This window comes from Leptodactylus fuscus, chromosome 6 (genome assembly GCF_031893055.1).
Source record: "Leptodactylus fuscus isolate aLepFus1 chromosome 6, aLepFus1.hap2, whole genome shotgun sequence".
Lineage (NCBI taxonomy): Eukaryota > Metazoa > Chordata > Amphibia > Anura > Leptodactylidae > Leptodactylus > Leptodactylus fuscus.
This window is the reverse complement of record NC_134270.1, coordinates 148,725,256-148,739,487: the sequence shown is the minus strand read 5'-3', so window position 1 is coordinate 148,739,487 and position 14,232 is coordinate 148,725,256. Positions and strand designations below refer to the sequence as shown.

General features: G+C 41.9%; 1 protein-coding gene across 1 annotated transcript; it reads left to right on the top strand.

Annotated features, from left to right (window-relative positions):
- Positions 1-523: 523 nt before the first annotated feature.
- Positions 524-4,627, top strand: LOC142209741 (agouti-signaling protein-like). The gene is made up of 3 exons (XM_075278783.1): positions 524-668; positions 1,134-1,195; positions 4,460-4,627. Exons 1-3 carry the CDS (start codon positions 524-526, stop codon positions 4,625-4,627), a joined length of 375 nt encoding a protein of 124 aa, XP_075134884.1.
- The last annotated feature ends 9,605 nt before the right edge of the window (positions 4,628-14,232 follow it).

Genomic DNA, 14,232 nt, shown 5'->3' with positions numbered 1-14,232 from the left:
AGTCAAAGTAATACTTGTAAGAAAGATGCACTCGCTTTGTCAGATTCTTTTGCTGGTCGTCATAAGTAGTGTATTTGCCACATATGTAGCACAAATTGTCCGGATCATTAACACATTTGTGTTTATCCATTTTAAGTTTCAAAACTGACAGCACTATAACAGATCACTTTATCAAATTCTGTCCAGCTTGCCTTATATACTTACTCCTGACATCAGCCTGACTGCATCCAGACAGGTCTAGGTATGCCATTGGAATATATAATGCATTAATATTATAACTGAATAGGTTTTGCATGTATAACTTAAAATCTAGACAATTGAGGCAAATTCCGAGTTCATATTTGGAATCAGCGCGCTCATTTTAGTATGAATCGCATGTTTTTCTCTCAGTAGCAAAATCATTATTGCGCAGTGTAGGTGCCACTTATTGTTGTGTCGCTAGGGGCAGGGCTAGAACCTAATCCATATTATATTAATATATCCATTGGGTATGTAACATGTATATCCTTTCTTTTTAACAGAAATGAATGGGGCACATTTAAGTCTTCTTTTAGCCTGTTTTATATGGGTTGTAGAGTCTCATATTGTCCCAGAGGAAAAACAAGGAAAAGTCATCAGTGACAGTCAAGTTCGTTTTTCAGAGATTCTTCCACCAATATCTATTATTGGTGAGTAAATGACGTGAATGTGACAGTCAAAACAGTCCCACACTGCATCTGCAGAAATTTCTGTGTTTTCCCCTTTTTTCTGAATGCAGGTTACAGAAATGTATGTGCTGGACTCCAATACAAACCCATACAGATGCATAGAAATTATTTTAGAGGTAGCCATCAGAACCCAGCAGTGATAAGTGGCAATGTCCTCACTGCAACAAAGAGCTCATTTACATATTGACAAAAACAGTGATATCTCAGTACCAAAAGGAAAATATAACCGATCTACCTGGAGAGCTGGGTTGATATACTGGGTACTGGTGACACTAACTTATCTATCTTCAGGCCTGGATTGATATACTGGGTTCTGGTGACATACTCCCTTTCGCTCACAGAATTTTCTGCAGTAAATATGTTGCGAGTGAATATCCCTTTACTTAAGACAGTACAATTAATTAACTTGTGTCTTGTATTTCATAGATTTAAAGAAGTCTTCTCGGAGAGTGAGCAGGACAGAAGCTGAGAAGAACAGGCTGCCAAAGGTAGATATTACAATATCTGAGTATAGTGGTAGTATGTATTATAAAATTATTGTGGCTCAAATTATTTCACATCAAGGCAGATAGAGAAAGGAGAGGTTACCACTAGAGATGAGCGAACACTGTTCGAATCAGGCGATCCGAACAGCACGCACCCATAGAAATGAATGGAAGCACCTGTGACGCCGGCCGGCTGCCGGCAAAGTCAGCGTCACAGCTGCTTCCATTCATTTCTATGGGAGCGTGCTGTTCGGATCGGCTGATCCGAACAGTGTTCACTCATCTCTAGTTACCACATATAGCTCTCCTGCATGTGTACATGATTTACCACTTGGTTGTTTTCAGCTCTTTCCGCAACTCCCATAGCAGTTAATGGAGAGAATTGTGCACAAGTGTGACCTCTTCTAAATCCGCTCTCCACCCGAACGCAAACGCTGGACCTGCATCTATCACATAATGATGGTATAATGTGCAGGAAATCAATAATAAACTCAGACAACCAGTTACACTTAGCGGTTATACTGGCAGAACTTCAAGTACAGAAGATGTCTGACAAATAGAAGGAACAAGGAAATAAGAACAAATAATCCAAAGAGCTTCTTGTAGTCCCTACAGCCAAGTATGCCTTTTTCAGCACCTCCTCTCCTGTAGGCTTATTCTTGGTTGGTTTCCCAGGAAGCTCCTCTGCCATTTTATCAGCTAACTGCACAGCTACTCTTGCCTTACTCAATATATCTTTAGTTGACATTACATACTGTCTTCTCCACCATTTCCAGTGTGGCCATGGCCTACTAGTGGGCTAGCTGCTGGCGACATCCACTATTCTCTCAAGTTAAGACTTTCTGTCTCTATTATACCTATTCAGAAAGTGCCGGTGTTTCCATAGATATAATTCACAAACTGCAATTTTCAAATACTATAACTCAAATTTAAAAAATGTTAGATCCCTCAAAACTAGAGATGAGCGAGTACTGTTCGGATCAGCCGACCCAAACAGCACGCATGCATTGAAATGAATGGATGCACCTGGTACTTCCGCTTTGACGGCGGCCGGCCGCTTAACCCCCCACGTGCCGGCTACGTCCATTCATTTCATTGCGTGCGTGCTGTTCGGATCGGCTGATCCCAACAGTACTCGCTCATCTCTACTCAAAACCACATGTACAAAAAAAACACAAAAATGTGTCTGGCCTTGAATCAGTGAAATTGACCCAGTACTGAAGTGGTTAAGGTTTGTTTTTTGTTTGTTTTTTTTGCTTTAATGAAACATTTTAGTAGCAGAAATGCTAACATATTGTATTATCTCCAGGAAATCTTTCTAACTAATCCCAGTTCCCTCTTAACAATGTTATCTCTAAAAGGGGAGTGCAACTCTATGAGGCCTTACAGAAATGTGAAAGGGTTTATGGGGCTGGATATTATTTTGGAATAAATCCTATGATATGTAACTTCTCTTCTCTTCTCTATGACAACATGAAAACACGAATTTTTGAACTCCCCTGACTAATATCATAGTATCGTGGAGAAAATGAGAACTGTCCGCGTTTCATCTGGAATGACATTCTTATTGTACTTGTAATCACAATTGTCAGAAGACATTGCTAACAATTGCCCAAAGATTGTGAAGGTTCTTTATTGTTTCTGGATACTCGAAAAAAAAAAAAGTGCTTTATTGAAGTTCTGCAAAACATTTTGTTTTTTTGTGTAAAAAGTAAAATAAAAATTGAGCAAGTAACATTTGGCATATTAGCCTGTTTTTATCTTTGCTTTCTACAATTTTACTTCCAGAATCAACATGGAATATCCATGGCTCCCCAGCTTAAAGGGAGTCTGTCAACAGAAGAGAAAGTCTTGGGCTGTGAGCCATATCTCTAGATAATGGGATCTGTGTCAGTGAAGATAAAGAACAAGACATGGGTGACAGTACAAAAAGACAGCATGATAAATTATGTTACAACAATACAGGACTAGGTGGAACAGACAGAAACCTGACATAACACTTGTGTTTCACTGCTTTCATAAACATAATCTTTATTCTTATGATGTGCAAAAACACTGCAAAGACCAAAATTACTGCTGCTGTTACCACCCACACTTTTATTGTTAGTATCAGTAGTTAGTGTTAGTGCATTGGTAGATGGCATGACTGTTGCAGAAGTGTTTCCGTCTTCTACTTTAGACAGTCCTCTGCCCTTGGTTTTTCCAGTCATTTTATTTCACTGCTTATATAATAGGGTTTGGTGATAGCCCTAACGCTGTGAATTTGTTTTGATGTTTTTTGGGGTTTTTTTTATAAAAAAAAAAAACTTTAGTGAAAAAAAATAGGAAAATAAAAATTGGAGCACACGTTGATGATGATAACACGTGTCCCTTAGGGTAAATTCACACGGAGGAAAGTAGAGCGCAATCTGTCACGTATACACATGCCGGCAGATGACGTGCTCAAAATGCTCCCATTCATTTCAATGGGAGTTAGGAGCTTATACACCGCGTTATTTTGCACGGCCGCAAAATAATGTGGCGTATACGCTCCTAACTCCCATTGAAATGAATGGGAGCATTTTGAGCGCGTCATCTGCCGGCATGTGTATACGTGCCAGATTGCGCTCCACTTTCCTCCGTGTGAACTCCCCCTTAAGGAGTCCAACTACCACTCAGTATTGGGCTGAGAGGCTGTCAGGTGGTGTCAGGTGATGCCACATGTCACAGACACGTCTCCTCTGTAATTTCACTGCACAATGCATGTCGCAAAGACCATTTTTGTTTGCCAAAGAGGAATCGCTAAATATTTAGTTTTGTTAAAAACTGAGCAATTTGCGTCAAATCCATCTTGTAAACGAATTGGTTCACCCATCTCTAATATATATTTCACTTTTTGACTCAGGCAACAGGTCTAAATTGCCAAGTTCTGACATCAGAATGTTATGTTTATACAAGTATAATTTACAGACTTGTCAATAGGGAATTTCCATTGGTGTATAGTGTAATGCAGATTGTATCATACAAGTAATCCATAATGATGGTAAATTCAATCAGATTAATTTTTATGCCTGGACAGACACGCTGAAGTCAGATGTACCTAGTTACAAATGGCAATAGAAGACTAGAAGCATAAATTGATGTTATACTTGTATGTGGAGTTAATTCACCTATTTCTTGAGATATATAAGGTTCTATTATAGAATTCATACACTTGGAATATTCTATCGGATTGACCAGATTTTTTGCGTTTGCCGAAACTGATAACTATTATCACTTGTGTTGCAGAAAAAGGATCTCCCTAAAAAGAAGCCATGGACACCCGCTACTAACTGCGTGCCTCTTAAATCCAGTTGCAAGCCACCCGCGCCCCCCTGCTGTGAACCCTGTGCTTTCTGTAGCTGCCGTTTCTTAAAAACTGTCTGCATCTATAAAATGGGTTATCCATATTGCTAAAATACAATTTCCTATACCAACAAAAGTTAAGGGGTCTAGAAATCTTTGAGCTGCAGTTTTTTCACTATAATTGGCTACAGGTAATTTTTATGTTGGGAAAAGTTGGGGGGGGTTTCACAAGGAAAATACTTACTGAGATGTTCAAACTGTACCGTGTGTTAAGTTGCATGAACATGTCTCTAACTACAGATGGGCGAACCCTCTTGTACCAAGCCGAGTTCAATCCAAATTCTTAGGTTTTTTTTTTTTTTTTTTACGAAACTGAACAAATGGAGATTTCCTTTGGGTGCAGTGGCTTAACTAGGAATGGCGAACTTTTGACATGGCCCCCCTTTCCCCAAAGACCCCGACTGACTCCCCCACCCCACATTCCTGCAAACAGTATTATGCCCCATAATTGCCCCTGCACACAGTATTATGCCCCATAGTGGCTTTTGCGCACAGTATTATGCCCCATAGTGGCCCCTGCACACAGTATTATGCCCCATAGTGGCCCCTGCACACAGTATTATCCCCCATAGTGGCCCCTGCACACAGTATTATCCCCCATAGTGGCCCCTGCACACAGTATTATGCCCCATAGTGGCCCCTGCACACAGTATTATCCCCCATAGTGGCCCCTGCACACAGTATTATCCCCCATAGTGGCCCCTGCACACAGTATTATCCCCCATAGTGGTCCCTACACACAGTATTATCCCCCATAGTGGCCCCTGCACACAGTATTATGCCCCATAGTGGCCCCTGCACACAGTATTATGCCCCATAGTGGCCCCTGCACACAGTATTATGCCCCATAGTGGCCCCTGCACACAGTATTATGCCCCATAGTGGCCCCTGCACACAGTATTATGCCCCATAGTGGCCCCTGCACACAGTATTATCCCCCATAGTGGCCCCTGCACACAGTATTATGCCCCATAATTGCCCCTGCACACAGTATTATCCCCCATAGTGGCCCCTGCACACAGTATTATCCCTCATAGTGGCCCCTGCACACAGTATTATGCCCCATAGTGGCCCCTGCACACAGTATTATCCCCCCATAGTGGCCCCTGCACACAGTATTATCCCCCATAGTGGCCCCTGCACACAGTATTATCCCCCATAGTGGTCCCTACACACAGTATTATCCCCCATAGTGGCCCCTGCACACAGTATTATGCCCCATAGTGGCCCCTGCACACAGTATTATGCCCCATAGTGGCCCCTGCACACAGTATTATGCCCCATAATTGCCCCTGCACACAGTATTATGCCCCATAGTGGCCCCTGCACACAGTATTATGCCCCATAATTGCCCCTGCACACAGTATTATGCCCCATAGTGGCCCCTGCACACAGTATTATGCCCCATAGTGGCCCCTGCACACAGTATTATGCCCCATAGTGGCCCCTGCACACAGTATTATCCCCCATAGTGGCCCCTGCACACAGTATTATGCCCCATAGTGGCCCCTGCACACAGTATTATCCCCCATAGTGGCCCCTGCACACAGTATTATCCCCCATAGTGGCCCCTGCACACAGTATTATCCCCCATAGTGGTCCCTACACACAGTATTATCCCCCATAGTGGCCCCTGCACACAGTATTATCCCCCATAGTGGCCCCTGCACACAGTATTATCCCCCATAGTGGCCCCTGCACACAGTATTATGCCCCATAGTGGCCCCTGCACACAGTATTATCCCCCCATAGTGGCCCCTGCACACAGTATTATCCCCCATAGTGGCCCCTGCACACAGTATTATCCCCCATAGTGGTCCCTACACACAGTATTATCCCCCATAGTGGCCCCTGCACACAGTATTATGCCCCATAGTGGCCCCTGCACACAGTATTATGCCCCATAGTGGCCCCTGCACACAGTATTATGCCCCATAATTGCCCCTGCACACAGTATTATGCCCCATAGTGGCCCCTGCACACAGTATTATGCCCCATAATTGCTCCTGCACACAGTATTATGCCCCATAGTGGCCCCTGCACACAGTATTATGCCCCATAGTGGCCCCTGCACACAGTATTATCCCCCATAGTGGCCCCTGCACACAGTATTATGCCCCATAATTGCCCCTGCACACAGTATTATCCCCCATAGTGGCCCCTACACACAGTATTATGCCCCATAATTGCCCCTGCACACAGTATTATGCCCCATAGTGGCTTTTGCGCACAGTATTACACCCCATAGTGGCCCCTGCACACAGTATTGGGCCCCATTGTGGACACCCATGAACAATTATTATGCTGTGGGGTCTTTTCAGAGTTACTGCTCACAGCCTCTGCAGAAGAAGAAGCGCCAGCGGCCATGAGCAGGAGCCAGGATTAGTAAGTAAATAGGGCCCGTTACCTGCTGGAGTAACTCCAGCAGGTAACGAACTATTTAAAAAAAACAAAAAAACACCAGTGGCAGTGGCTGCCACCAGGCCCCCTGATATCCCGAGTCCTGTGACAGCCGCTACCGCTGCTATCCCAGTAGTTACACCCCTGCTTGGGGGAACTAAAATGGCTGCTACATTTTACTCTGTGGTCTCTTCAGACCCCAGAGTATAATAGGTGGAGGCCCAGGGAAGGTGAAAAAAATAATAAACATTTAAGGAAGCCCTCAATTCTTTTGGGCTTCCTGACACGGTCCGGTGGTCTCCTAGTGACATTATGCACCTGGGGTCTCTGCTGAGGCCTATGATTGAGCCACCAATGGTCACATTGGTACACGGAGTGTCATGACATATGATAAAAATGCATATTGGCTGGTCACATGAAAAAGACATACTAGTAGGGAATGCTTTGCACTGCTTGGAGTTTATATGCTTTCCCAGTTTCCTCCCGTACTCCAAAGAAATACTGATAGGAAATAGAAATTGTGAGCCTTATATTGGACAATCGGTGATGTATGTAAAGCACTTTAGAATATGTCTGCACTATATAAGGAAGAGGAAATAGATTAGACTTCTTCACCGTACAACTGGTATTGTCACTGAGGGGGCTTTTAAAAAGCAAAGGTCTATAATGCAAACCTATATTATAATATATATATATATATATATATATATATATATATATATATATATATTTGTGTGTAAAAAATAATAAAGCAGCTAATCTCTAAGATACACTGACAGCATTTAGCATTACCGTACTATCATGATAGTAGTTAAAGGGTTTGTCTAGGAATACATTATTTTATGGCCTATCCTTAGGATAGGTCATAAATATGGGATCAGTAGGAGGCTGACAGCTGGACCCCACACGGATTATCAGTTTGAGGCTACTTCTGACAGCCTTGAGCTGGCTCCAGTCCCTGTGTAGAGACTTGCTGCCAGCTGTCAGCTCCCCACTGATCAGATATTTATGGCCTAGCCTAAGGATAGTCAATAAAAAATAAATTCCTCGACAACCCCTTTTACAGTATTAATCTGATAATAGGGTCACAATAGTTCTGTAACTCATAGCATCTGAAATCACTACAATGCCATGCTCAGTTTTGAGGAGCCATGGTTGACTTGGAAATGTGACCTTTACACCGCCCAAGTTACTTGGCCTAGACATGGTCATGTGAAATGGCCGTAAGTATAATGTTATTGAGAACATCAAGTCAGAACGAGAGGCCTTCAAAAGAACATATTTGGGGAAAATGTTTTGCACCTAGGAACCTATCTTTCTCTTTAACCTGCCTACAAGATGTATCAGATGTATAAGGGGAACCACACTGACTATAATGGTGTCTGTTGGGTATTTGTAAGTGTCTTCTGTTATTTAAATGGGCACTGAAGACCGGCCTGCATAAATTTACTTGTCCTCAATTTTAAATGGACTCTGCAACAGAAACATCAGCTGAGCTTCGAATGCAGATTTAAACATTGCCTATACACTGGAGCATAAGCCGACCCGAATATAAGCCGAGGCCCCTAAATTTACCACAAAAAACTGGGAAAACTTATTGACTTGAGTATAAGCCGAGGGGGGGGGAGAGAAATGCAGCAGCTACTGGAAAATTTCAAAAATTAAAATGGTTGTAGTTTTTGGGTGCAGTAGGTGCTGGGGAAGGGGAGGGGGTGTTTTGGTTGTCTGTCTGCCCCTTCCCTGAGCTTGAGGACTGTTTTTTCTTCCCCCACTTGGAATTCAGTCTGGCTGAATATAGGGTATCTGCAGTGCTCCTATTAACCCCTTCCTGATGGAACAGGAGCAGATCCCCTATATTCAGTAGACCGGGCACTGTCAGACACAGGGATACCTAATGTGTATGTGTTTTGCAGTAATTTTCTACTTTTGTATGTATTCTAGGGAAAGGAGTGATTTAGAACTTTTATTTTATATTTTTTTTAAAATCTTATTTTTATTTGCACTATTTTATGGGAGATTCTATACATTGATATTGTAGCTGGTCATTTTTATTTTTTTTTGCTGACTCGAGTATAAGCCGAGGGGGGTTTTTTCAGCACAAAAACTGGGCTGCAAAATTCGGCTTATACTCAAGTATATATTCCCTATCCACAGATGAGGGATGTGTCTGATTGCTGGGGGCCTGAATGCTGGATCCCCAACAGGATGGGGGGACCAAGAGTTCTCCTAAAGCCTCCTTGTGAATGGAGCGCCAGTGCGCTTGCATGACCAGTGCTCCAATCAATTCTATAGGGTTACTGGGACTGTAATCGCCAGCAGTCATGCAAACCATAGACGCTCTACAAGGAGGCCTTAGGAGGACTTTTGGTCACCTGTCCTCCTGATCACTGGAGGACTTGCATTCAGGTCCACACCGATCAGACACTTATCCCTTGTCCTGTGGTTAGGCAATAAGTGTCCTTATTGGCAAAAGCAATTTAATGTAGAATCATTCCTGTGTATAACTTTAGCAAATACTATAATAACATTGTATTATTAAGGTACTGTTAAGGCCAAGAAATATATTCTACCAGATGTATTGATTACTGCTTCTAGACTGCACTATGTAATGCTTTTTATCACCTGTGGAGGCGCTGCAGGGGAACTAAGCTCTCTCAATACACAGTTTCTCTCATAGACTACACAGCTAATCCATAAGGGTTTCTGCAGCAGAATAACCTGTGATCATATTATTATGGAAACCTTTGTAACAAAAACAGATTGCCCGAAGTGTGTACAAGTTAAAGGAACAGACAATAAATTGTAAGTCCGCCTTTATTACATTGTATTGGTAGAAAGTATGGTAAAGAAATGTTATTGATCTGCTCATTTATGTATCCGTGAATAAATTGTCTGCATTAGTAGTGAACACAGAAGTCACTTTAAAGAGGACCTGTCACCAGGTCTGAAAATGACATACCAATGACACATCTCATCAGGTCGGCCCTGTTGCCCTGAGCATTTTGGTGTTTTGTTTATCCAAATCCATTCAGCCATTCCAAAGATTCTATATAATTGCTACTCAAGTGGGTGGCAACACTGCATGACCTACAGAACGCACTGGCCCCACCCCCAAAGAAAACACAGTGTTACCTCCCACTTAGCTAATATACAATATCTGCATTAACACTAAAAGGACCTATATGCCTGGAATGGCTAAATGGATTTGGGTAAACAAAACACCAAAATGCTTAGGGTGAAAGCGCCGATCAGATGAGGTATGTCAGTGGGCATTACACAGTCCTCTTTAATGTTTCAATATTGTATTAGTGAGGTGATGTATTTCCATGTCACATTTTCATTTTCATAGTGAATTTCCAACAACTAATTCCAATATAATGGCAAAAAAATAAAAACAATCCTTTATTCATATTCATTATAAATAACACAACCCAGGGTACAAAAATAATAAAGATAAAAAGTGCCTCCTCCTATGATGATTACACCTTAAAGAGGACCTTTCATGGTCCAGGGCACAGGCAGTACTGCTGTACTGAATTCAGCGCACTCTCGGCTTTCCCGATCTGTGCCCTGGGTAAAGAGCTATCGGTCCTGGTACCGTAGCTCTTCACAGTCAGAAGGGCGTTCCTGACAGTCAGTCAAGTACGTCCTTCTCCACAGTGGTGCGTATCGGACTGTACAGTGTGAGCAGGGAGGAACGCCCCCTCCCCTCTCCCCACTGTACAGCGTGATAGGCACTGCTTTGAAGAAGGACGTACCTGACAGACTGGCAGAAACGCCCTTCTGACTGTAAAGCGCTACGGTATCGGGACCGATAGCTCTTCACCCGGGGCACAGATTGGGAAAGCCAATAGTGTGCTGAATTCAGCGCACTGTCAGCTTTCCAGCAATATATAGAACTGCCTGTGCCCTGGACCATGAAAGGTCCTCTTTAAAGTGAAACTAACAATTTTAAAAAGGTTCACTTATGGCTAAATTTTCAGTAAATCTCAGTGTTTATAGTCTAGTTGTCTGTAGGAGACTAGACTTAAATATAGGAGAATTCACAGAGTGTGCCTAAAAAAACACTGAAGGGAGCACTATGCAAACCTCATATCAATACAAACTAGAAGATGCATATAAACCAATGGTTTTAATTTATAAACCTAAATTGTGAGTATAGATACAAATGCTGCAGGGATTGCCAACCAACCAAAAATATAGACACAGAGTAAGTGTACCTCTATGTCTTAAAAAGTGCCGCCCAGTTCTCCACACCCAGAAGTACCCGCGCCTACCATCTGGGCATGGGGAATGGTAGTTGTCACTACCATATCGTGCAACTTTTGTGTAGGCTAGCTAGACATTGTATTGCAGAATAGCTAGATATTGTATCGCCTTGCCTAGACACTTTACCGCTGTACAATTATCTCTTGGGCAAGCTAGCTAGACATTGTATCGCCTCGTTTAGACACTTTACTGCTGTACAATCTGTACCATTAGTCTCCTGATGATTTCCTTCAATTGAAAGAAACGCGTAGAGACAAATTGTATCTAGTTAGGAGTGATGGATACTAATAAATAGCAAATGGGTTTATATATTGTCTAATACCCATGCTGTTGAGATATCTGTCTATCGCACCTATATGGGCCGTGCTTTGATTTAACATAGGGCACAGGCTTACATTTTGTATTCACGAACCTGAGACAAAGTGTATAGATTAGTATCTGTCTCTCCATGTGTGTCTCTTTGTTTGGGAAGCACTTTTTAAGACATAGAGGTACACTTACTCTGTGTCTATATTTTTGGTTGGTTGGCAATCCCTGCAGCATTTGTATCTATGCTCACAATTTAGGTTTATAAATTAAAACCATTGGTTTATATGCATCCTCTAGTTTGTAGCGATATGAGGTTTGCATAGTGCTCTCTTCAGTGTTTTTTTAGGAGCAAAACATATGTGTTTCTCCTCCGGGTGGAAGCAGATTTTTTAGGCACACTCTGTGAATTATTTTATATTTAAGTCTAGTCTCCTACATAGGAGTAGACTATACACACTGAGATTTACTGAAGATGTAGCCAGAAGTGAACCTTTTTAAAATTGTTAGTTTCACTTTAAGTTGCAATCATCATAGGAGGAGGCACTTTTTATCTTTATTTTTTTTGTAACCTGGGTTGTGTTATTTTTAATGAATATCGACAAAGGATTTTTATTTTTTGCCATTATATTGGAATTAGTTGTTGGAAATTTGTAGTTCCCTTTGGATTGTTTTCATAGTGAATTTATAAAAAAAATTCTTCATATTTTCCTGTGTAAACTGAGTGTTGACTTATTTTCTAAAAAAAATATATATATGCAATCTATAATAAATATAATTTTGGATATGGACCATGCCAGTGTGTTTTGTTTTTTCTCTTAATCCTGGTTTTTAAAGGATATGTAAAAAATAATAGTTCTAACACTTATTAGATTACTTATCGTACCATGTGCCACTTCATCCATGATGTCATTGGGGCAGCACATAATGATGAAGCAAAATGATTTCTACAGAGACTGCAGACCTTGCACACATAAATAGGAATTGCAGAGGCCTATACTGAAAAGTAGTTGTACGCCGTAGGTCTATGTGTTTTTTAAAGAGAACCTTTCATCTTCCATTTTTGTGCCACTAATTTAAAGACTCAAAAATATACTAGGACTGTCCAGCTTTCTCTCTAGTGCCCTCCTAGGCAGGTCATGCAGAGAAATAATTAGAGATAAAATCTTAAAAGGGCTTTCCCACTAATAACGCTTATCACCTATCCACAGAATAGGGGGTTATGTGTCTGATCACTGGGAATCCATCCATGGAATTCTTACCAGTCATGAGAACTGGGATCACTGAGTGCTCTATGTGAATAAAGGAATTTTACTATTAGTGATACTTATCCCCTATTTCTAAGGGTCTGAGCACTTCCTTTCAGTGGAAGGTAATAAGGGTCTTAGCGGCAGTGTACAAGAAGAACAGTTTAGATGTCTTCTTGCCTAAGTACCTGGGGGCAAATTAAGAAGGTAGATGAAGGGCTCCAAAGGGACACCCTGCACAAAGAGGGCGTCACGTTGTCTATATCTGTAGACTCAACCAGTAAGAGTACGGTTTTCATTTCGCCTCATACTTGAAAACTGTGATGTCCAACCTCTGTATCTTCAGCTGTTTCAAGCAAGTTCCAATTCCTAGCTCCCAGGACGCATGATGAGAGTTATAATTAGAAATCACTGCCTTACCATATGAGAACTAGAATGTCATGGCTTTGATGTGGGAAACTGCTCCGCTTGCCATTTGTACTAGATTATATTAATCAGTTTTATCGACAGCCTCAGAAAGTCCAATGTGCACAAAAAGTTACAAAAAAAGTTGCAAACTACATAAAATTTTACTCTTCAGCAGCATGCTCAACTATGTTTGAAAAAGAGGGCATTACTAGAAGGGAACATGTTCAACATCCTATAGACAAACTTATTACACATAAAGCCAAAAATTGGCATAAATTATGCTGCATATGTACACTTTTTTATGGCTTGCAAATATTTTATTTTCTGACTTTACAATAGTCAAAATGTAGCAAATGAATTCCAAAGCATGGACCAATATTTTTAAACTGCCATATACATACCTCCCAACCGTTCCAGATTCTGCGGGATGTTCCGGATTGTGGGCCCTTTCCTGCAGTCCCGGTCAGCGGGAGGTATGTTTGGAGAGGATGCAGATGAGTTGAATACAATGGTGAAGTAGAAGTCATCTGCGGACAGCGCTTGCTCCACCTCTGTTCACCTGCCTATGCTCCGGGAGCTGTAGGCACGATGTGATGACGTCACTCACATCACACCTGCAGCTCCCTGAACAGTCCAGGAGAAGAGACAGAGCAGCAAGGAAATGAGGAGAGGTGTGCATCGGTGATTTTATTATGTTAAACTTTGTAGGGGGGGGGGGTATTAGACTGGAGAGAGATAAATGGGGACTTAAACTGGTGGAAGATGACGGGGGGAAATTAAACAGGGGGCAGATGAAAGGAATATTAAACTGTTGGTAGATGTAGTGGGGCAATTAAACTGGAGGTGGGTACATTTAAGTGGAGGAAGATGAAGGGGGCATTAAGATGGTAGCAAATGAAGGGGTACAATAAATTGCTGACAGTTGAAGAGGGAAAATTGAATTGGTGGAAGATGAAATGGGACATTAAACTGGAGACAGATGAAGGGGGACATTAAACTGGGGCAGATGGAGGGAGGAGATTAAGT